The 23,158-nt window shown below is 39.7% G+C and overlaps 1 protein-coding gene across 1 annotated transcript in view; it reads left to right on the top strand.

The window, feature by feature from the left end:
- LOC132201368 (tyrosine-protein kinase Dnt) overlaps nt 1-23,158 on the top strand; it is a 46,700-nt gene that overhangs the window by 2,690 nt on the left and 20,852 nt on the right. The window contains exon 2 of the mRNA XM_059627492.1: nt 21,891-22,018. Coding sequence (XP_059483475.1) covers nt 21,891-22,018 — 128 coding nt within the window. The remainder of the gene's footprint in view (nt 1-21,890; nt 22,019-23,158) is intronic.

The raw sequence follows: 23,158 nt of genomic DNA, 5'->3' as shown, positions 1-23,158 counted from the left end.
CTTTTGCGATTGGATAAGAAAGACAGTTATTTTACAGCGAGAGACTCACCTACGGGTCTCTCGAGGAGTCAGCAACGCGAGGGTGTTCGGATGCAAACTGCTTGCACGCGGGTAAATTTATACTGGCAGCCCGAGAGACAGGGACAGAAAAAGCTGAATTAATGCTGCGACCGACCAGTTAGCCAGTTATGGAGATGAGGCCAGCACGGAGCGAATTGTCCTTCCTGCTGCACAATATACAAATAAATTATGTCTGCCGAGTGGAAAGAAAGAAAGACGCGGCGGCGGCACCCATATTGCTTGCGCGACCGGCCTCTGCGATCGCGCTGCACTGATACTTTTTGTACAATTTACAAAACTGGCTGTCGGCAGCTGGCTGCCGACGATTTGGCTTTTCCTCGCGCAATCTGCGGTGCTTTATCAGATTTGGTGCGGTCCGAGGAGGAGGATGTGCAGCACAAAGGTGGAGGAGGAGAGTCAAAAATCAAGATTCTGTCAGAGGAACATTTTATTTGTGCACGCGGGAATGGCTAGGGACTTAAATCCTGACGCTGCTGGCATTTTTCTCAGACGTTATCAAAGGAAAGAAAAAGGCAAAACAATTTATCTTTACATATTTAAAAAAATAAGTCTTCATAAAATTAAAAATCATGATTTGAAAAAAGAAATAATATAAAATAGAGAATACTTCTGAGGTTGCACCGCTTTTTGTGTAATTAATGGACTCAAAATCTTGCAATTATATTTTTAATTTTTTCCCATTTTGTTTACTAAATGAAATAATTTTTGTGATAAATTATTCAATTTATTTTTCTTCACAAAAGAATCAAAGTATTTATTGTTGGTTTCAACTCATAATTTTTGTTGTTGTCAAATTTCGTCATTTCCGCACACATCCCTCGGTTCAGGTGACAAACGAGAAAGAAACCTACCTACACACTTTCCTTTTGAACAAGCAGAGCCCCATTCTATATTTGCCCAGCAATAATTGCCGATGCATTAGTCCGGAGCTCAAATTACTCCTAGACCAACTGTGCGCGCGCTCCTTGGCGGCCCCTCGAGCTGCAGGGTGGCAAATCTCGCACCATAATATTTTCACAAATGCATCCGCCTCTGTCAACAATGAAATTCATATTGTGAAAATAGCGAGCGTGTCGCCGACGCCTGGCGGGAGACAAAAAACAATCTAGGGGCTGCCGTCTTGTGTGTTTACTTTTGTCATAATTTATCTTTCGCACTAGATAATAATGCAAGATGGCCTACTGTGTGTGTGTGTTTTTCTCAGCAAGGGTGCATCAGAATTTCGTCCGTCATCGTTTGGGCGAGCATGAGAACAACTCGATGGAGAGAGAGAGAGCGCGGGGGTGGCAAAAAACCGAATGTGTCCCAAGCCAAGCTCCCTAGAGGCCTTTGGGAAAACGGCTGCTAATCTTTTTGTGCTGCTCTCTCGACCGTGTAGGGGAGAGAATTTCATAAGGATGACTCTGGTGGTGGTTGTTTCTTATTTTCGTGCCCCCTGCCTGCACGCTTGTTAGGAGAATTCTCCATGCGTGTGCACTGTCCCATTGTGCAACCCAAAAAGGTGCCTTTCTATTTACCTAGAAGTGTCAGTCAAAAATTTCTCTGACCATAGCAGCGTGGCCTTTCTGTAAACTTTAGTTTTCCTCACAAAAGCTGCTATGCCAGGAACCTGTTGAATAGATTAAATTGGACAATGCACTTCTTCTTCTTCATCTTTGCCTTGTAAAGCAAATGAGGAGGAATTCACGCAGACGAAATTTGGCGAGAATTCCCTGAAGAAGCAAAACTAACTGATTTAATCAGCTCGTTTTCAGTCGCGATTTACAACTGGTTTTTATTTATTTATGCTCTCTGGCGCGGTTTTTAGTGATAATAAAAGTCGAGATAAAAAGGCTCAAATTGCCCGGAGCGTCACTCGCGGGCCGTGTATTTTTGGTGGAAAAAACTGGCCGCACTGCTTGTTAAAATATTTACATGTAATCCGACATTATAAAGCAATCATGTTTTATAATCAGGAATTAAAATAGAGGAGGTGCATGTCTGCTTATTAAACGTTGGTGGTCCCTCCTTTTTTAATGTAATCAGCAGTTGTTGACCGAGCCACCGCCGTATAATTTACAATTCCAACTGACTGGCCAGAGTGCTGCTGAGAAATTCAGTCTCGAGCACAAGAGAGAGCAGAGAAACGTTTCATCCTACATCAAAACAAACACAAAAAGCGGAGAATTATTATACTAAAGGATGAAAAGTGAGCGAGTCAGTCGAAGAAAGAACGGCCGCCGCTGCGGCAGCATTCCTTTCCTTTCTTCTCTTAATCCTGCAGCAGACAATTAATCAGTTTCCTTAAGTCTCGAGGACCCGAGGCGACTCTCGGATGATTTCAATTCTGCTTCTCTCGACTTCTGCAGTTGGTCTATTTTCAAAGCTCGTCTCGTTAATTAAAACTTCATCCCTCTTTTATCTAGAATAAATTTTTTTCTTTCAAATAATTTTCTAACAGTCACGCCGAGTTCAATGTTTTACATGTACTCAAATTTCTGTATAATTGGCCTGTTTGTCAAAAAGCGAGCAAGCTGACGTGGGTATCAATTAGCCTGTCTTCGGCAAATCGTTGCCGCTCGGACAATTATCAGTCTGAAAATTCGACCTGATCACGTGTGTGCATGTAAAAAGTCGGCAGGGCCATAAAATTCTCCGCACACAATCGCATAGCAGTCACTCATCAGCATCATCAAATAATCTATTTGCTCGCTATTGCTGGTGTAATTAGGCCCCTTTATGTGTACAACAGATGCAAAACAAATTTTCCCACACACGCGCTCGCAGGAGCTGCTTTTTCGTCCGGCGTAAATAAAATATTCAAAATACGGCCGGGGACCTAACGAGAATAATTATCTCTGGCTTTTATTACGGCGAGTTATTTTTAAGGAAAGAAGTTCTGCTCGTTGTTGTTTAATAAGCACCTTGTAAAATTATACCCCGATCCATCAGCAGCAAACGAGCTGGAGAGAGAGACTCTGTTTGTTTAAGCTTTTAATTTTTTCTCTCTCGCCGGTGCGGAGTGAGGGAAGTGTATATAAATTGGGTGTGTGTTTATTCTGCGGCGAAAAGCAATTTAAATTTGAATTAAAAACAATTAAGATTTCAATAAAGATTTTCCTCCTCTCGGTGAGTTAGCAAAGGTATAATGAAATTACACTGCGGTGCGCACTCTCTGCTCTCTCGTCTCGATAATTCCAGCCTGCCTTGTGCGTGCAATACATCAGCACGGCTACAAATTATAATTTTAATCCTCAGCGTCTCTCTCACAATCGACTCCGCCCCTTGCGCCTCTCAGGCCTTTTCGTCGGACGTAATTTCGCAATTTATGCAGTAAACCATCGCAAGCAGATATCAACAAGTCTTGTTAATCATTAGTCAAGAAGGAATTTGGCCCGCGGAGGACCCGCTTTATTTCTTTGACATCCGAACGAGTTAATCTCATTTTTGGCAGGTCGGCCAGGGGCGTATGCACTAATCCCGGTGGGGCCAAGAGAAATCGGACGGCAAATAATAATAATCAGAGAGCGACCGGGATTAGGGCAGCGAGCAAAATTACTCTCCTAATCCCACTTGACGCACGAAATTGACCAGAAAATCCACAGAGCTTGGCACAAACTTCTTTGCTCGCCATTAATTTGTTTTGCAAATGAGCAAATTCGCAGCACAATTTCGCTCTCTGCGTCCATTGTTCGAAAGTCAAGGCCGGTGCGCGCAACGATTAAGCTTTCAGCAGGAAATTTTGCGGGACTGCACGCAAAAGGCCAAATTAAATTGAAGTGGCCTCTCTCATCGCTGGAATGGTAACCCGACCGAAATCTCACTCAAATCTTTCAAGAGGCCGTTTATCCAAATAAAAAAATAATAACAAACTTCGGCACTGAGCGCGATGAGATGCTGAATAAACACCGAAATTATTATTTATCTTGATCAATGTCCAAACACAAAATACACTTAAGTCAAAAAGCGCCTTACACGCACGGCCGCGCGCTCTTCTTATTAATAAATTTTATTTTCAATGGCCGCCGTTCGGAATTCAGCGTTTGGAACTCTCCTCAATAAATAAATTACATACGAGTGGACACGATAATTACTTTTGACATGCTTAATCGCCCCCGACCGGAGAGCTCTCGGATCAAAATTTATTGTATGGAATCATAAAATATACGCAGCACTACCGGGCTTGGGTTGCAGGTGGGCCTGTTTCGTCTGACGCGCCGGAGCAAAAAGGACTAATCACTTATCGTGCCCTGAGTCCAGCCTGCAACAGTTTGGTTCTTTTTTACTCGCCTGTTTTTGTGTTTGCTCGCGAGCTTTTTATGTGCGTTTGACGGGTTATTAAATGGGCGGGAGGGAAAATATTACTCTCGGCAGGCAACGAGAGAATGCCCTCGCATTTTGGATTTGTTTTTTATCACCTCGCGTCCATCATCAAAAGTAAACAAACCTTATTTGTGTTCAGAGAGGTAACACATCACTTCTTGTAATTATTTATTACAACACAGAAAATAAATAAATAAAAAAAAGTTAAAGTAATTTTTAAATTATTAATAAAACAATAATATTTTATTTATTTAATTTTTTCTATTAGTAACAGTTTTTTTTTGTTTTGCATTTTTTTCCCAATCAAATTATTTGATTATTTATTTTGAATAATATAACTGTTTGCTTAAATATCTAATAACGTAATTTAAATTATTACAATATTTATTATATTGATGAAATAAATAGTATTGAGCACCACAGAGATATTAATTATGTATTAAAAGAAACTTACTAACGGTGTAGATGTCATCTTGTATAACAATTTTTGTTTAATCTATTATAAAGAGAAAAGTAAAATTAGGAAACTTATTTGCATTATTATATAAATGCAAATATTGATATTATTAAAGCAAAACAAGTATGCGTTGCGAATCGAGCATGAAATTCGAGCAGCAATTTGCCCATGATTGATATGATCCGTCGAATATGTAGTGGACAGCGATAATTGCAGAGACGAGATGGTGCTCAGGCAAATCGTGCAGTGCAGGCCTTCAATTTCGGACCAGGGTGTAATTGGCGCGCAATCATGCCCCTCTCGGGTCCCATTTTCCAACTTGCTTGGTATATAAACACGTCCTGCTCAAAATACATACAACGCAAACGAGTCTGCTCGTAATGGCCCTTTCGTCTCGCCCGAGGTTTTGATGAATCTCCGGTCCGCAAGTTGTGGAAATTGCCAATTGTTTCCCACTCGGATTTATGCAAAACGAGACGCCTTGTAATTACACCAGCGGAGCCGCGCGTGATTGTTTATTTATGCGGCAAATGTGCCCTCGGGATATTTGATCAAAATTAAAATATACAACCAAAGTAAAAAAAAAAAATGCCTCTTTCCTCGGGTCAGACGAGATATGCGGGAAAATTTCTCGGTGGACCTCCCTGGTCGCCGAGCTCTTTCATTGTTTATTTATCGGCGACGAGGCGAACCTGTAATTATGGCCGACGGATCAATGGGCTGGGGTGAGTTGAAAAATCATCCGCGCTGCTTCCAATGAAATTTATGGCCGTCTGTTTGTTTAATGGAAATTGTGGAGTTTGTGACACGATGATTAATTTGATTGCTGAAAACCACCTGTGCGAACTTGTTGACCTTAAAATTGCGCATGGAGATAATTACTGTGTCAGAAAAGTAATTTTATTGAAGGATTCAAAATTATTTAAGTCAGTTAACCGGAAAAAATCATTAAATTAGTATGGATTTTACTAACTATATTTTGGTACTTTTTATTAAATTATAATAAATTATATAGTATTTTAAATTAATATTTTTATTAAATAATTTTTTTTTCTCAAATATTTATTTATTTATTATCTTAAATATTTAGCTGCATTATTTATAAATTAAATAATAAACAATAACAAAGAATTTTTTTTTTAATGTACCAAAAGGCTATCAATTTGAGGTTTGAGCATAATTCAATTTGAATAATATTCCCAACTTGTGTCAGAATATCTAGCTTTATCTTGAAATTAATGGCGAAAAATTATAAAAATTACATAGTGAGATTATTTTAAATGAAATAATAGAAATAAATAATTTTGAAAGTGCTGGAATTAAAATAATTAAAATTTAACTATGAAAGACTAATAATATGTATATATGAAAGAACTTACTATAATTATGAAAGATGCAATCAGTAAATCGTGTAACACTTAAAACAGCACCAGTCGTCCCCCTAATTAAAAAGTTGGTCGAGCAGGTGAATAATTTACAGCACCCGCAGCATATACGCGCAATAATAATCTCCGGGATAATAAATTTTTATTTTAGTAGCAGTCATGTTAATGACAATTTATTACATGATAACGCTCCGCCGCGATTAGCTCTAGTGTGTGCCTGGTAGTACAGCAGTGAAAACACAGGTCCCTTTTTATCAAACCACCACACAGCAGGGGTGCCATCTTTTAAGACAATACACCTCGGATATGCAACACCATAACTATCTCTTCTCAGGAGACAAACTCGCCTCATTTAGTGCGCGCACGTGATAAAAACTGAGTAAAAATCTCTTCCTGCACGCGAGAAGTTTGTTTTAGACGCTGACAGCGAAGATCCTGCTGAAAATAGAAGGGTCGTAAATTTATTTTGGAAACGGCAGCACACTCGCTTTATCAGAGAGCGGCCGTTTCCTCCCTTATCAGAGACGCACCGATAATCACGCACACAAGTAGGTCCCTCGCGTCTGTGCAGCGAAAAAATTCGCACTTTTATCTGCGGCTGGAAATTCGCACGTGCACTGCTCGACCGGTCGATAATCATTTCTCGCTTGTTTGAACTCGCTGATGATGGAAGGGTGCGAGAAGTTTTCGCCTGCTGCTGACGGGAGCACCCACGAATAATTAGCACACATTGCAATCTCTCTCCGCTCGCGCGTCTTATCTTTCTATCGACACTTGTTGATAATTATTTAAGTCAATACGCTTCTGACAGCGACACAGAGATAAGCAACTAACTAGTTTTCACTTCAAAAATATATATAAAAACTATTTTTGGCATGAAATTATTTCAAATATTTTAGCAAATATAATCCATCAAATTTGTAACAAACAATAATGAATTCGTCAAATTGACAAACCGGAAAAAAATTCGATTTTTGTGTGTGTGTAAAATGATTGAAGGACAAAGGAATGTCGACTCGGTCAGATTCCATCTGCGGATCGAATTCGGCCATCAATCAAGATCGATCATTCGTGCGTCGCTTTCAATCCCCATCGGACGATTCCCGACCCTCTGTCTCTCTCTTCGGAATTTAGAAAAAAATCATGATGATCATTATGAACGTATCGGATTTTCTTTCTCCTGGCATAATTTGGTGTTCAAACAATGCATCGTGTGAACTGTGAGATGGATTTTTATTGGGACGGTATTATATAAAATATGAGGAGAGACTAGATGATCTGTTGGTCGGATTTTTTACGGCCTGCCACACTCGCTTTGTACGATTGTCGGGCCATAACTCGTATTATTGGTGCTGTACAGGTGGCAACAAAAATAATCACCGCGGCCCAGCAGCAGCAACAAGGTATCTTTACGCGGCAGCAGCAACAAGTGTGCGCCGAGTTTTCGAGCCTGATAAACTTTATAAAAGGTGATCTCGCTTCAGCGAATCCAATAATCAGCAGGCACGTCACGGACAAAACGGAAATCGGAGCAAAAATCACGCCAAGGAGTTAAAATTGAGTGAGAAAAAGTCATTGTTACTTTTTAATTTGACTACAAATTAAACATATTTAGCTTATATATAAATACAAAAATTATTTTAAACATATTATTTTGAGCTTATTTTATTTTATTTATTTAAAATTAATTACATATTTAAATATGAATATTAAAATTTTAAAAACGAATTAGTTAACATTATATTTTGAATTTTTTATCAACTCTTTATAACTTCTGTTACAATTAAAAAAAAAATTAAACAAAAATAATTTATTTAGATACATTTCCATTCATCTACATAAATTAAAAATCTTGAATTATAAAATTGTTCTACGTTGTTCTCCCGAAAGAGACTGTTATTTTGTTATAATAAATTCTTGCAAGATTTACTGAAACTATCATATCACATTTTATGTACAATTTTAAGATTTGAGCTTTGTTAGTTTGTTGCTCATTCTTGTGTTGTGGGAAATTCCTGCAAAAGCGCAAATTCAATTTACTTTGCCCTTTAAGGTTGCCATCCCACTCTCTCGTTAAAATAATTGAATCTGCAATTTGAGGAGTCACGCACGCCACTCTTTGAGTGACAGCCAATCAAGCGGCGACAGAGCGAAAAATCCTTCGGCCCAACGTCTGCGCGAATTATAAAAAGGCCACCAACCAATTTGCGCGGTGAATCAGACCGTCCTGGCTGGCGTTGTTTTGCCCATTACCGAGCGTTTTGAATGGCATAGCCGAAATAATAACAATTATCCTCGCAGCAGAAAAGAGCGTCCCGGGTATGATTGTGCGTTTTCCTATGCTGCAGCCTAAAGAAAGAAAGAAAGCTTTTAGTCTGAGCAGGCTGGCGGCGCCGCGAGACACGCTGATGGAAACGATGTTTATTTAATGCCAAATATAACCAGAGGCGGTAAACCCTCCATTAAATTATTTATAAACAGCGCGCATTTAATGCCGGCTGCGGCTGCCGTACCTGCTGATAAATAAACAAAGCAGATTGGAAAATAAATTGACTGAATAAATTATCCCTCGCGCGCAAGGCGGATACATCACGAAAAAAATGGTCCCTTTACGAATCTCGGACTGGCCAACAGAAAAATCAACTCGGCGAACCGGAACATGGGTTTAAATTGTTTTCCAAAATAGGACCAGCGTTGAAAGGGTTCATTCATTAATGGCAGCAGGTGCGTCTGTAACACGTCGATGATTTATTATTATTGGATTTTTTAAATTTGATTTGGGAGTAAGAAACCTTGTTATGTTTTACCCAATGCCAAAGTCAAAATATTATCGTATTTGAGAAACAAAACGCGGTGTGAAAATAAATTTGAAAAAAAAAAATCAAACTTTAAGAGCATGACAGGCCCCCCATGTGGAAAGTATGATCGATCGCGGCACTCCTCTCCGAAAAAATCGCCATTCCGCCATATGTGTCGGAAATTGCGATTAAATTTTCACACAGCGCAAAATCATCACGGCACTTTTTGCGCCTTTGTGATTTTTCTCACGAAACGCTGTCAGAGATTATTGATGGGACGCGTCAGATGAAGGATCAGGTTTTTGTCCAGAGGAGACTCGGCTGAAGGCTGGTGTCGCCCGGCGTGCATGGGCAGAGGCGTCCGCGTCACTATTTTACCCGCGCGCACCACACCTGCCCCAGCAGGACTCCGCAGAACGACATGGAGAGGAACTGTTGCCTTGCAGCGGGGGGTCGCAGCCTGCATGAATTATTATCGTGCTTACCTGTGGCTGCCCAGGACCATCCGAATATCAAATATTTTTACCCGAGAAAAACCCAAGATTACAATTTTTTCCTACCCGCCGCCGGGATAAATATTGATGTCATTTTTGAGCGGAGAATTTTCATAATTTCTCAATTTGTTTGGCCGCCTGCGTCGAATTTGGAATTCCTCTGTCTTAACTCGTGGGTTTCTCTCTCTCTTTGTTTTTCTCGGGATGATTAATTGATCCTCTGGAAAAAAATACCGTTTACCCTGCGGAATGAGATGATAAGTCACAAGCAAGGTCACATAATTTATATAATAAAATGAAAAAACCGTTTTTAAAAAGAGCTTTGTTGAAATGAAATATTAAACAATGCTCGTTTTTTACCCTCCACTTGTTTTTTTTTCTGATGGGTTCAGATAAAATACAAAGTCTGAACCTGTTTGTTCTTGCGGGGATGATTGATAAGTCAATTTGGCGTGACACGGCCACACCATCTTCTCCCGCAGAGCGCCGATTTATTTTTTACTGGCACGTCCCTTGCTTGGTCAAACAATTGACAGCGGAATCAAAATAAATATATAAAAAAAACGAACATGCAGCAATTCAAAGATGGAAGGAATTATTATGCTAATTTTTCAAATAACTCTCACGGGGCGTCCGGGCAGTTGTATTTTGTTTGTACACATTAAATCATGTAGCCGTTTATTAAAAACACACACACAGTCGGAAACGGTGAGATTTTCTCCATGATGACTCGTCATCCTTGAGAGGTGGAATTTAAGTGATTCTCTCTCTCACTCGAATCTGTCATATTTTACTCGTGATTTCCACGCCGAGATAAAGAAATCCGAGCGTGTAATAAATTGTCCAAACAGAGACGCAAACTCATAAAAAAGAAGCAAGGTGACTGTGCGCAGGCAGCCGATCGTAATTCATCCCAATGTGTGTCTCCTCAGCCGTTTTATATTTTATTTGTCCAGACCGGTATGGTGCCCTTTTCTGAATAAATTGGCCTCCACGCACACGCCTCGCCGCGCGCGTAAATTGTTATTGCGGACGATGTGTTTTGAGCGGCGAGCGAAAGATGTTTAAATTAAATTTAAATCAGGTGCCATTGTTTGAGCGAATGTCGGCCTGGTGTGGAGGATCGGGCGTCAAAAAGTTGGCAATCGCCCGAAAACGCCCATAGACAAATCTCAGATTAAACAAAAGAAGCTGTTTCTTTATTTCTTTCAATTATATAAGATACAGACAAAAATGTTGAGTTCCGAAAAGTCTGGGGGAAACTCTTCTTCCCACAGTTCATTCAGTCGTGCATTATTTGTTATTTTTTCTGGACGGTTTCCAATTTACTGTCCTGTTAGCTGTTATTCTTTCTTGGCATTTTCTCGAGACCATTGTCTGGTCAACATAGAAGAAAATTCCCTAAAGTGCGCACTGGTCGAGATAATGTCACTTTTCCGTCACTGGGGGGAGGCCTATTTATTTTGCTGCCACACATTTCCAGGTAAAGCGCTTTTCTTCCTCATCTCTCTCCATCCAGCCAAGGGTCACTCTCCTGCATAACTCATTAACAATGGGTTAGCCTTTAAGCAAAATTGACATCCACACACTAGCCAGGCGCACAATGGCCGGCGCAGACAATATAATACACCTTCTGCCTCACCCACGAATGGGAATAATGAGAAAAAAGCAAGCAGCAGGTTTCTTTTTTCCCTCCACCTTATATATATATATTCTGACCAGAATTCCAGTTTGCCATCAGGCGCGCAACAGGTAACGGCCGAGAGGCGAGAGAGTAGTTGAGCAAACAAAAGTGGGTTTATGGCCCCCGAAAGAAGCCCAAGCAAAGATTGGGGCGGCTGATTTTCATGCAAATTACACGCCCAGGGGGCAAAAAATTACTAAGCTTGTTATTGAAAACTGGACCGCGGAGGTGGCTACTTTTATTCACATCGGAATGCTGAACTAAATAAACTTTGAATAAATGTTTTGAAAATTCTCGCTGGAAATAAAATTTGATCTTTCCACCAGTTAATATAGACAGCTGTCTCTCAAATTCGCCGATCCTATCGCTCGTTTCCCCGATTTTTAATGTCCAAACAATAAATTTTTACGACAATCAACCGGCAGCATTCTATTTAGTAAACGGACGGATTTTACGATTCTGGATCGGCGCAGTTGTACCAAACTGATTTTTAATAACCCCGCACCGGTACATATATAAAATGTTTATTGCACACGTCGTATTTTCCTGATAAAACAACACTCTCGCTGCACGACGGTCAAAGCAAAAAAATCCATCTCTCTCTAACTAAATGTGTATAAAATTTAACAAGGTACAAAAGTACGTGTGTGCATGCGAGAGGAGTCGTAAAACGCCGACTTAATTGTCTCGTAAAGTTAAGAAAATTCTCATTTTCGGCCCTGGCCATTATTCTCGCAATTTTATTTTGCATTCCTGCGTGTCGAAAAATGACCAACAAAGGCCTCGTTTCGGCCAAGCCGAGATCAAGATCTCGTCCGGGATTTTATTTCACGCGCTTGTTTTTTTTTTGTGAGTGTCCTGCTGGCCATCTGCAAAGCGTCATCCTAGAAGAAATCCTAGCCACAGAACGAGACGCTGCCGAGTAACAGGAGCTTTTTGTTGCAGGCCGTGCTCACTGAATCTCAAATTTCATATCTCCTCCATTCGCTTTGTGGCGTGCGTTAGACGAAAATATGACAATCTCGATTAAATCAATTCGCCCCGACCGGGCACGAGCAGGGCCTCTTTTTTGCACTCGAATTTATATAATACAAAACGGCCCCGGCAGTTTAATTAAGAGTGCTATTCCGACATCGTAAATTCGAGCCCGGCGAAACGAGTTTTCACACTGATTAAACTATAAAATTGCGAGTAAATTATTATACGCGCGCTGCCGGTCTGCTTTCACTCTAATTTTTCCCTTTAATATATGATAACGAGGTTTGATTTACACCTCTTCGCATTGCGTGCGCGAAACCTGACTCCTCAAATGGCGTATACGCTGATTTTGCTCTCGGCAAAAATTTTCAAGTTGTAAAATGTTTTTTTTTTATTGCACGCACCTGATTTGAAAACGAAATGACGGATCTTCAACTTAAAGGAGGATACAAACTTCCTCTTTAAAACCTGGCCTCGAACTTAATTTAATTAAAATCAAATTTTGTTTTTCAATGTTGATTTTCGTTTCTCCTGTGCCTGAAACTGGTCACTGCAAAACACACTACCAATCGAGGCTTATTGAAATCCCCGGGCATTTTAGGCCCTCTTATTTGATTTTCGTTCTCAGCCGTCCATGTTGGTCCAGCAGCTTATAGCATCGGGCAATTTATATCTGTCAGGCGGCATTGTATACACTGAGAAATCCAAACAAGTTCGCCAGCTTCGATACACCATCAGCAGGACTCCACCGCGTAGCTTTTGCTGCCAGCAGAGTTATTTTCATTATTCACCCAAAATAAACAGCAATTTGGAGAGAAAGAACCTAAAAGCGGCTGCTGAGGATTCCAGTGACCCCCTCGCCAAGATTATTTCCAAACACAAACGCACACACACTCTTTGTTACAAAATTGAAAGGTCAAGTGACACAAGACGATTGTGCATGAATATTGTCCCCGAGAAAACTCTCCGCTGTGAGCTCATCGTTCAGTTTTGGCATTTTTATGACCGTGGCCATTATTTTGACCCCCGACGTACTTCTTGGAGAAAGAGAGGTGTGAGGTATAATGGTTAAATAAAACGCAGTGGTTGGGGTGGTGTAAAATAATCTGGTTATGAGCACACGGAAAGCCCCATGAAGTAAAAATTTCAAAAATACGAAACATTACGGTTAATACTAAAATGTTTTAAATGATTAAAACTAAAATTTTGATTGTTTAAAAATAGAAAAGTAAATTGTATTAATTTTATAGTATTTACCATCAAACGCCTGACATAATTTTTTCTTCAACCTGCTACTTTTTTAGATTTTTTTTATTAATTACATACACATAAATTTAACAGAAACAAGTTACTTTTGAAATTAATTTGCTTTTTAATTTAGGAATGGGAAAATTATTTATTGCTGAAGCCATTTTTCTCTGATAAGATTCAAGTTTGCAACCCCAGGCGATCCCCCAGTCTTGCGTGAAAGAAAAGTCCCCCAGCAGCTCTCCTATTATTACAACTCTCCCATTGTTCACTTGGAGGTTCTTGGCGAGGGTTTTGTCACCTCCCGTGCAAGGCCCCAGCACCATTTAATTTTTATACACATCCCTGCAGAGCCGTGGCTCACTCAGGAACAGGAAAAAGACCCTTGTTATTAGTTGGGAGCTGCTGCCGTTCAGAGGGATTATTCTATATGTGTGCATTTTATTGTCAGCACGCACACAGCCTCCAATTATTATTTAATAAGAATCTTATACAGAGCTTTAATTTCCCCGTTATTATCGCCGGATTCCAGGGGCTGTCGCACACATTGTGCTGTAATAGTTACAATGGAGGCTGAATTTGATCGCGTGAAAGACGAGTCGCCGCTTTATTCAATTTGATATATAAAAATGCAAACTTGATTTGCAGGGAATTTCCTCCGAGAGGGGTGGTCTCGCGTTTTCTTTTATTCGAGACGTGTGACTGAAATTTGAATTCACGCTGCGTGGCCCTCGAGACCAGTTTCCAAGAGAGGAATTCCGCTGACGGAATGCCATACAGAGCATATTATTAATATACAAAAGTTGTCGGCACATAATTTCCAGGTTGAGTTATGCGGCCCATTAAAATTTTGATGCTCGCCTCAGAAAATTAACTCGTTCTGATTTCCTCACTGCGGCGATAAAAATCTTCAAAATTTGGAAATCTCTGGGGCCGATATCAGCTGACACCTTGTTAACACATTTCAGCTTGTTTAATATGTAAACAAACGGCACGCATTCACTTATAAAACGGCTGCAGATAAAAAAGAAAGAAAGAGTTGTCCACGAATTTCCTCCTCATCAAGTATTTGTTTTTGTTTAATCGCCGCTTCGGAATTTAATCGGAGACGAGACCATTTTGGTCGTCAGGAGCGACTCTCCATCTCGTTAGTTTCTTTCCTGCCTTTGACGAGATGCACTTTGCCTTTTCTAGCGGCTGTAAAACATCAATATCGAGTCGCCCGATCTCTCAAAGGCTGGCCGGACGGACGGACAGGAGATTGGAAAACAAGCGCTGCGCTCAAAAGCGAGGCGATAAATAATTTGACCTGTGCTGACGCCGCGCTCTTGTGTATTTCCAGTTCTTCTCTGCGCGCTCGCTAACTAGCGCCGGCTTTAATAAGCGGAGATACAAACAAGTCAAATAACGGCTTCTCATTTGTCTTGAACAAGCCGAATGGGAAAAACAAAACGAGGTGCCGAGATGATTAGACGCGTTATATATGTGATGGAAAGACCCTTTTCCCAGCCCCTTTCATCTCCGTGCAAAACTCCCGCACCGCTTTTGTCGGCAGCAGACTTTGCTTTGCTGAATTATTACTCTCAGGCTGCACTGACTTGGGGTAATTAAAAATCACAGAGGAAGGGCCTTTGCACATGTCAACGTTGAGAGCATTCAATTCAAAACCTTTCAAAACTGATCTGCCATATAGTGAAGAAATTGTAAAATATAATAATATATTGTAGCAATATATAATTTTAAATATTGCAATTATAAAGTTAATTTTATACTATTTTAATTTTAATACTAAATGTGATTATTTTTTTCAATATATTATGATTTTAATAATTAATGTTTAAAGCTAATTTTGCTTTATTATCTTTATCATTAATTTTTAGCAAATTGAATAATTGCAAAATATTATTAACTAAATTTTAAGAAAATAATTATTTATAAATTGTGTCAACAACAAGGTTTAACATCTTTAACAATTGATATAAATTATCTGTGATAGAGTTTGCCTCAGTCGTCTTCTTGTGACTGTTAATTGATAATTATTCTATCATTATTGAATTGTTTAATGCATACATTCATGCATATAATTAGATTAAAGATAATAATTTTGAATTTGTTAATAAATACACGATTAGATTTGTGTATAACACTTCCGTCATTTTTTGTTAAATGCTGAAATTAAACAGTTTGAAATCACGATAGGAAAAATTTTCTTAACATTTAAACTTAACATAATTAAATTTATTCGCCACATTGGCCACAGCAAGAGTGTCATCTGGTCAGCGGGATGAGCAACCCGGCGAAAAAAATAAAAAGCGAAATGAGGCGCTGCTGTCAATTTATTCTGCCCATTCGATGACATTGAACGATATAAATTGAAATAAGGCCGGCCGATTCGCATCTTTTGCTCATTAGCGCGCTCGTCGTCGTCGTGGCTCGGCGGCAAGGAAAAAGAAAGAATATTTTGCTCCTCACCGGCTTGTTAACTAACTTTGAGCAAAAGCAAGCAGCGTCGCCAGGACCGGATTGAACAAAATGTATTATATCGCCTCGGTAAATATAAATTGACATGGAAATTTATTCCCGCTCTGCACGGACGGCCGTGTGTGAAATTTAATTTGATACTATCAACGCCGTGTGTGCTGTTGAAATCAAGCTTACACTGGTAGTTAGTTTGGCTATATAGTTTACGACGAGACGCTCTGCCCCGTGTGCATAATTTACAAGGGCAGACAGCAATGGGATCACGATTTTATAGAATAGGGCCGGGAAATTGTCACGAAACGGCGAGCACAGGAAGAAAGGTGGCAAGGGCGAGGGACGCGGAGGAGTTGTTAATTGGACAAAAGCGGGCTTGTTAATTCCGAGATTCCAATCTCCAGGGCAGTAAAATGAGAAAAAAGTTCACTCCCTGCTTGACTTTTGGATCAACTCAGGTTCACTTCATTGACTTTTTTAAAAGAGACAAAATTGTCCTTTCTAATTCAGCATTTATAAAATATATTTTTTTTTTAAGTATTTTATTTCGGACAATTTAAATAAATTTTTCAAAGCTCTTCCATTCATGTCAGTTTTTTACAGGAAACTCTGTCTCTGTTCTGAAAACTCTTTTCATGCAATAAAAAAAAACGACCGTCGCTTGTCACTTCTCAAACGTCCCTTTGCCCGCATGAAATGATATCATATTGAATATCAAGAAACTCCTTGGCACTGCTCTCTTTTCACATTTCAATTTCAATTTGCGATCGCAAATCACGCGAGCGAGACCAACTCACAAAACAACAACAACTTGATCAAATAAAGCATCAATCAAGAGAGGTGAAATGAAAAATGCTGCCAGCTGTGCGATAATTTTTCATCTGCCCACCGTGAGCGAACTTTCGAGTTTTTTTCCTCCTCAGTCTTGCAAGCAAATAAAAGCAAGCAGCAGCAGCCTGATTAAGATTCCAGTCGATATTTTCACACCTCTCTCGATTCTTTTCAGCTCGCGAATTCTCTCTCGCAACGCGTTTTGTTTTGTTAATTGTGCATAGTGTTTGGAGAATTATTTGAGATATTCGCTCGTTCGCTCTCACGACTCAAAACACAGCATGCGGCATCTCACCTCGGCTCCATTGTCGATTCCACCCCTTTTCCTATTATTTTCCGCTCTGCTCTCTTTTCATCCGAGAATGGCACAAAAGCGTTCGCCAGTGACATATCAAACGGCGGTGCGGCTCCGAGCTTCAAAGGGATTCAAAAGAAGTGTAAAAAATGCAGAATTCACGCGGATGCTGCAGCAGCCGTAGCAAACTTCAAATTGTTGTTTTTTTCCCTTTAATTGAGTATGACTGATACGCCGTTGAGACACAGGAATTCACAATTCACTGCATAATTTTCTAATCGTAAAATTGAGATTATGAAGTTGCTAATTTTTATTTTAGACATTAATTGACAAACTGAATTCCTCAAATTCTCTACATCATTATTATAATTTTCTTTTAATAAATTATCAGGATATACACATAATAAGAGAAAAAAACAATTTCTAAACTTCAATAAGTTTAATAAAATTATTAAAAAATAATAATTTAAGAAATAATAAAAAAAATTTAAATTTTAAACAGTTTTATATTTTTTTTTAATTATATCTAAAAACTTAATAAATTTTAATTGATTGAAATGTTAAAAAATGCCTGGTCGTTTTCCTTTCCAACTTTCGACCCTTCAATAAATTGCTGCTCGCTTTGATCAATTTCAATTTATGGTGCACAAATCACATGGGCGTCTGAGGTTTCATTATCAGAGAGGAGCTCCTGTGCAACTTGCTCCGTTCTCTCGATACTAACCTTTCAAGATTTATTCTGGTCAACTTGCCAGCCGACTGCATCTCGGGAGCCAGTCAGGAATGCAAATCGGCATTAGCATAAGGCTAAACAAGAAGTATCTCTTGCGCGCGCATGAAAAAAAAGAGAGCGACCCTGAGCGGGCAGATTAGATTATTTATTTTACAAAAAGTAAATAAGGAAAAAAATCATAACCAGTCTTATTAATAATTTAATCTGCTTAACGCAAGCTGCATTCCTTTTTATTACTAAGGTGCTCTCGTTTTCGTCTTGAAAGTCGAATATTATTCTGTTCACTGGAGGTGCGTAGGCTCTCCTTACACTATACCACATGCGTTTATAATATTCTAGATATTCTACATACGGCTCTCGCCGAACGTACGCGGTCTCTTTGATTTCGCCGCCCGGCACTGGATTTATTCTGAATACACAAAGAGATGCTGTGCCTTGTATGAAATAATGATATTCAAAATAAATGTATGCCAGTGGAGTACCTACAAGGGGCTTGCTCGATGTGTATAATAATTCATACACACATATTTATTCCTCTGTGTGAGGAGGAGGAGGAGGAGGATCTTTTGAGAGTCTCCGAAAAAAGAGATCGTGATTGATGGCGCCGATGAAAGGGAAGACGCGAGATGCACTCGGAGAGAGAAAGAAAATGGGCTTCGTGCACTTCTGACAGCAGCACTTGAAACAGCTGGGCTATATTAAAGGGATTATTGGAATTTGTTAAGAAAAAATTGAACTAATAATTCAATGGAATTCTTGAAGGATGAATAGAGAATTAGAAAAAAATAATTTGAGCTGTCAAGTTGGTGATTGCGGCTAAACGGTTTTGTTTTCCTTTCTAAACTTTTAATTTAACGGTGGCTCCTCGTCGGCATCTCAAAATACTTTCCTTATCACTTTGGCGCTGTTTAAGTAGCCGGAGCATTTAATTAAGCGGCGGCGCGCCAGATCCACAATAAAAATCTAAGTTGGGAGTGTGACAAAGGAGGCGAAAAATAAACAGCCATAAATCACGGAATTAACGATGCAGGTTTGTTGTGAGTGTGTGTTGTGAAAAAGCAGCGCACATATAAATTTATCCTCTAACTCTCGAGCGTAGTACCTGTATATGTATTTATGGCCGCGACTCGCCGTTTTATATTCCCGCCTGCAATAATTTACTCCCTTGGCCTTTTTTATTCTCTCCTGCTTGTCTTGCGGGCCGATCTTTCTCTGCTCTCGCCAGAGAGGAGAAGACGAAAACATACCTGAGAAACATCCTTTCCTTGTAACGAGAAGAAGTCCAGTTTAACGAGCCTCGCTTTTCTAATCTCGACTCCCTCATCATCCACATTTTATTCCGTCCGTTCTTGGGGAACCTTTATCGCGAAAAGCATCTCTGCTCTATCCGCTTTGGTCTTGTGTGTTTTGGTTTTTCGGATATTTCTAATATTATTTTTATCGCGAAATCTTCTATTTGGAATTCCAATTTGTTAATTTGCGTTCAACCGGTTTCCTCGGTTTTTCTCTTTTCAAATTCGGAAGCAATTGGCGCGTTGAAGCGACTCTAGATTTGCGTGGATCCAGCTGCCGATACGTGTGCATATGCTAAACAGTTTAGGCGCACAAAAAGCACTCGCCCATTATGCGTAATCTTCGGGCGCTTTTTATAGCCCAATAAAATCACATGTGTAAAAAATATCATCTCTGTCTCTAGTTAGAAGAAGTCGCGGCCGGATGAAATATTATCCATGGCTGGGCTAAATTGGGTGATAAAAATTCACATGGCCCATATATTTTATTAAATAAGCACAGCAGTAGCGTTTATTTAATTTTTTTTGTGCGGCCCGACGTAATTACCGCTATGGAGGAAAAAAATGAAAGGAGCGTCCCTTTTTGTGCTCCAGCAACTGCCCCTGGTGGTGGAAATTTAATTTATAACACATGTGTGATTTATATCATCAAATGCACGACGTTATTATTATCATTTTCATTCGCATGTGTCTGTGTTCCCAGCCGGCGGGAAACGGTTTTAATTCAACTCGTCGACACTGCAATTATCCTCCAATTAAAAAACGCACGCTTCCAATTAACGCCGAGTTTCCTCGAAGGAAATAATTGTCTTGCCAGTGGAGGAAACTGTGTTGACAAAAATCGCTCTATTTAAATCGACAGCACGGGCTGTTTTAATCACCGACGTGTCGCGGTGGCTCCATTATAAATCAAAACAAACATCAAAAGAATTACGGGGAGACAAATTTTTTGTCGCCGACGCGGACGGAGTGATCTTGCGAGTCAAATATTTTAATCATATCTGATGGGTAACATCTGTTTTGGGGAAGGGCGATGAGAAATTGAAGTGAGCTGCGCGGTCCTTGGCAGAAGCGAGAGGAGATCATTCTGTTCAGAAATGTGGTCAAAAATAGACGAGACCAAGAATGAGGAAAATTGAGAGCTTAAAAATTAAACGCAGATCAGAAAAAAGTTGAAATAAAATTAAGAAATGGGTCATGATAATTGTACCAAATTGAAATTTGTTATAATAATATAATAAGAAATCATTTTGAAATCAGAAGAAATTTCTGTTGAGTTTGAAGTGTTATAGTGATAAAATAAATAATCATAAAATACTTCTGCGATTTGAAGGTGTGCAAATTGGCTCATACTTCTTACCACTTATCACTGTGCCAAGCCAAATTGAAATCTAATCTGCGCCGATGGAATGCTTCAGATAGAATTATGTGGACCAGTGTAAATTTAAATATATAGAGAGAAGTTTAAGGTGTTGGGCGCTGCCGACCGTGGGCTCGTCTCAAATAAAATAATCCGAAAACGAATGCGAGCAGACAGTCGTAAACGAATCGGCGGGCGTCAAGTCAAAACAGCACCTCTCTCTGTGATATGGTGCGAGGTGGCCGCGCTTCAAACAATTTTATATCTCATTCAATTGGAGGGAATAAAATGTGCGAGCCGAGTGACAGCGACAAGTCTGTCGGCCGCGTGACAGATCGCTCGACTTCTGCTTGTGCCGGCTGGCGGTCCTGCTGATTGATCACCGGTCGCAGCCTCATGCCCAGCGTGGTGCCCGCTGCATACCTGTTGTGCTGGAATGAATTTTAAGTACATGCGCGGACGATGGATTTATATTATATCGGAGGCGAGCATCTCGTTTTTTTAAGCCCGGCAAGGTTATATGCGCTTGTTTCTTCATCCCGGCGAGGGTTGCTCTTTATTTATTTCTCGCGCGCGCGTGGATTTATTTTTATTTGTCGAGATGGAGCAGATTAATGAGAAAGACTGCAGGGTGTGACCGAACGGGTGGAATTTTTTGTTTTACACACGGGAAAAGTGAATATAAATATAGTCGTTCTGCTGCATCAATCCTCTCTTGTAGAACCTGAGAGACACTAACCAACTAAGAGGATTGGAAGATGCTGATTTTTATCCTCCTGCTTGTACAAACATTTGGTTTTTGTTCACACAAATGCATCAGGTTGTAGAAAAGGAAATTGTTTATTTGAAGAAAAATATCCTACAAGTTAATTAATCAGTTATAACAAAATCTATCAATAAAATAATTCTTTAGCAATTTTGTAGATTATTACTGTCAAAATTTTATATTTAAAAAAAAACCATATATATTTTATTTAAAATTAAAATTAAAAATATCTAGTATTTTTATACATTTATAACTTTTTTTGTATTTTTCTTATTAAAGCTAGAGTTAAGTGAAGTTTTAATTTAAAATAAACTAACAAACAAATTTTTGTGGGATAAAAACAAATATTATTTGCACACTTTCAGTGTTCAATTGTCTACATTATTAATAAATCTGTACTTGGCCTTGGATTTTCATGCTTCATTGTAATTATATTATATCAAACATAATTGATATTCCTAATATTGATCACTAGACCTTTGAACACTCTAACGCAGTCATAAAATTCATTCAATAAATCTGCAAAATTTTACTTACATAAATGAAACAAAACGCAGTTTGAAAAGGAAGTTTTAGTCAATGTCATATAATATGTCATTATAACAAAGAATCTTATAAAACATGATCGATTATAATACATACTGAACTAGAAATAATCTAATATTCTAGTAAAAAAAATTAATTTTACAATATTTATTTGTCTTTTTCTAGGTCTGCAAGCCGAGCTGTACTACATTCGAGACGGTGTCCTGAACCAGTACGCGTTGAAATTCAACGTGCCCATCCCGGCCAACATCTCCGAGCTGAACTTCACGTGGCGCAGCTTGGCGCCGAGACCGGTGAGTTTCGTTTGTCGTCGTCCCTGCCGCACGGCAGCTCCTCAGTCTTATCTCGAAATTTATTCATTAAACCTCCCCCGTTTGCGGGCTCGTCATCTCGCTTATCACACAATGCGCAGCTATTTTTCAAGCGTGGAGATAACGACAGGCAATACATACATAACCACGCGCGTCTCTTTTGTTACACTGTGATGGCTGAAATTTATATATCACGGCGCCGAGGGTGGAACAAAGAGCAGAGGAATTTCGTCCGTTATTGTATATGAAACGCGTTTTATCGAAGTTTTTGGTTTTGAATTTTACACTGCGTCTTCGGGGAGTGACTTGAGATTTTAAATGACAAAAGACGGTGCATTCCCCTCTCTATAGAACGGAAAAGGAAGGAGAAACTCTCACAGGAATTTTACTCCCTTGGGAAAAATTGCACTTTTCCTGTGTGATATAGCGGATGCAAATCCGCTCGATAGACTTCTGCGGGGAGAAAATTAAAAAATGGAGTTTTTTTTTAAATCTACTCTCGCAGGAAATCAAAATTGGAGAGGCCTGTCTCTCATATCTGCATATATGCAAAGCTCCACTGGTGTTAAATTTGAGCGCCCCGTCGACGTTTTAATTAATGAAAGTGACACCACCCTCGCTCTCGCAACTGACTCTCTCATTAAAACTGATGATTCTCAAAATCCAGCTGCCCGGCGTTCAATTCATCCCACATTGTCTCCGAGCGATTCCGGAATTAATCTCAGCGCCGATGACATCACCGACGCTCGTTAGCCGCCCCGAATCCGAGAGGAAAAAAACCACCCCCATCAAATAGATGGTTGCAACAAACGAGCCGATTCTTCTGCGTTCTGTTTGATCGCGCGTCGGGGCGGAGTAAATGATGCTGGTTTATTGGAAAGTGTGTACTTTTGCACCCCTGAGGCGGGGGTGCATTCTAATTGCACGGAAAGTGCTTTTCGAGTGTATAAGAAACGCCTCTGGCTGGAAAAGATACCAAACTCCCTTTCACTTTCTGCGTCTTTGTGCCGGAAAATTTGTTGCCAAATGCTGCGTTTCGAGAAAAGCTGTAGGAATTTCCATCCGAGCGCGCCTGTTTTTGCGAGACAAAGTTCGAGGAATAAATTGCACAGTGTCGACTCC

Source organism: Neocloeon triangulifer, unplaced genomic scaffold (genome assembly GCF_031216515.1).
Source record: "Neocloeon triangulifer isolate White Clay Creek 2 clone unplaced genomic scaffold, ASM3121651v1 ptg000014l, whole genome shotgun sequence".
NCBI lineage: Eukaryota > Metazoa > Arthropoda > Insecta > Ephemeroptera > Baetidae > Neocloeon > Neocloeon triangulifer.
The sequence above is the reverse complement of the archived record's forward strand: the minus strand, read 5'-3'. Positions and strand labels throughout refer to the sequence as shown.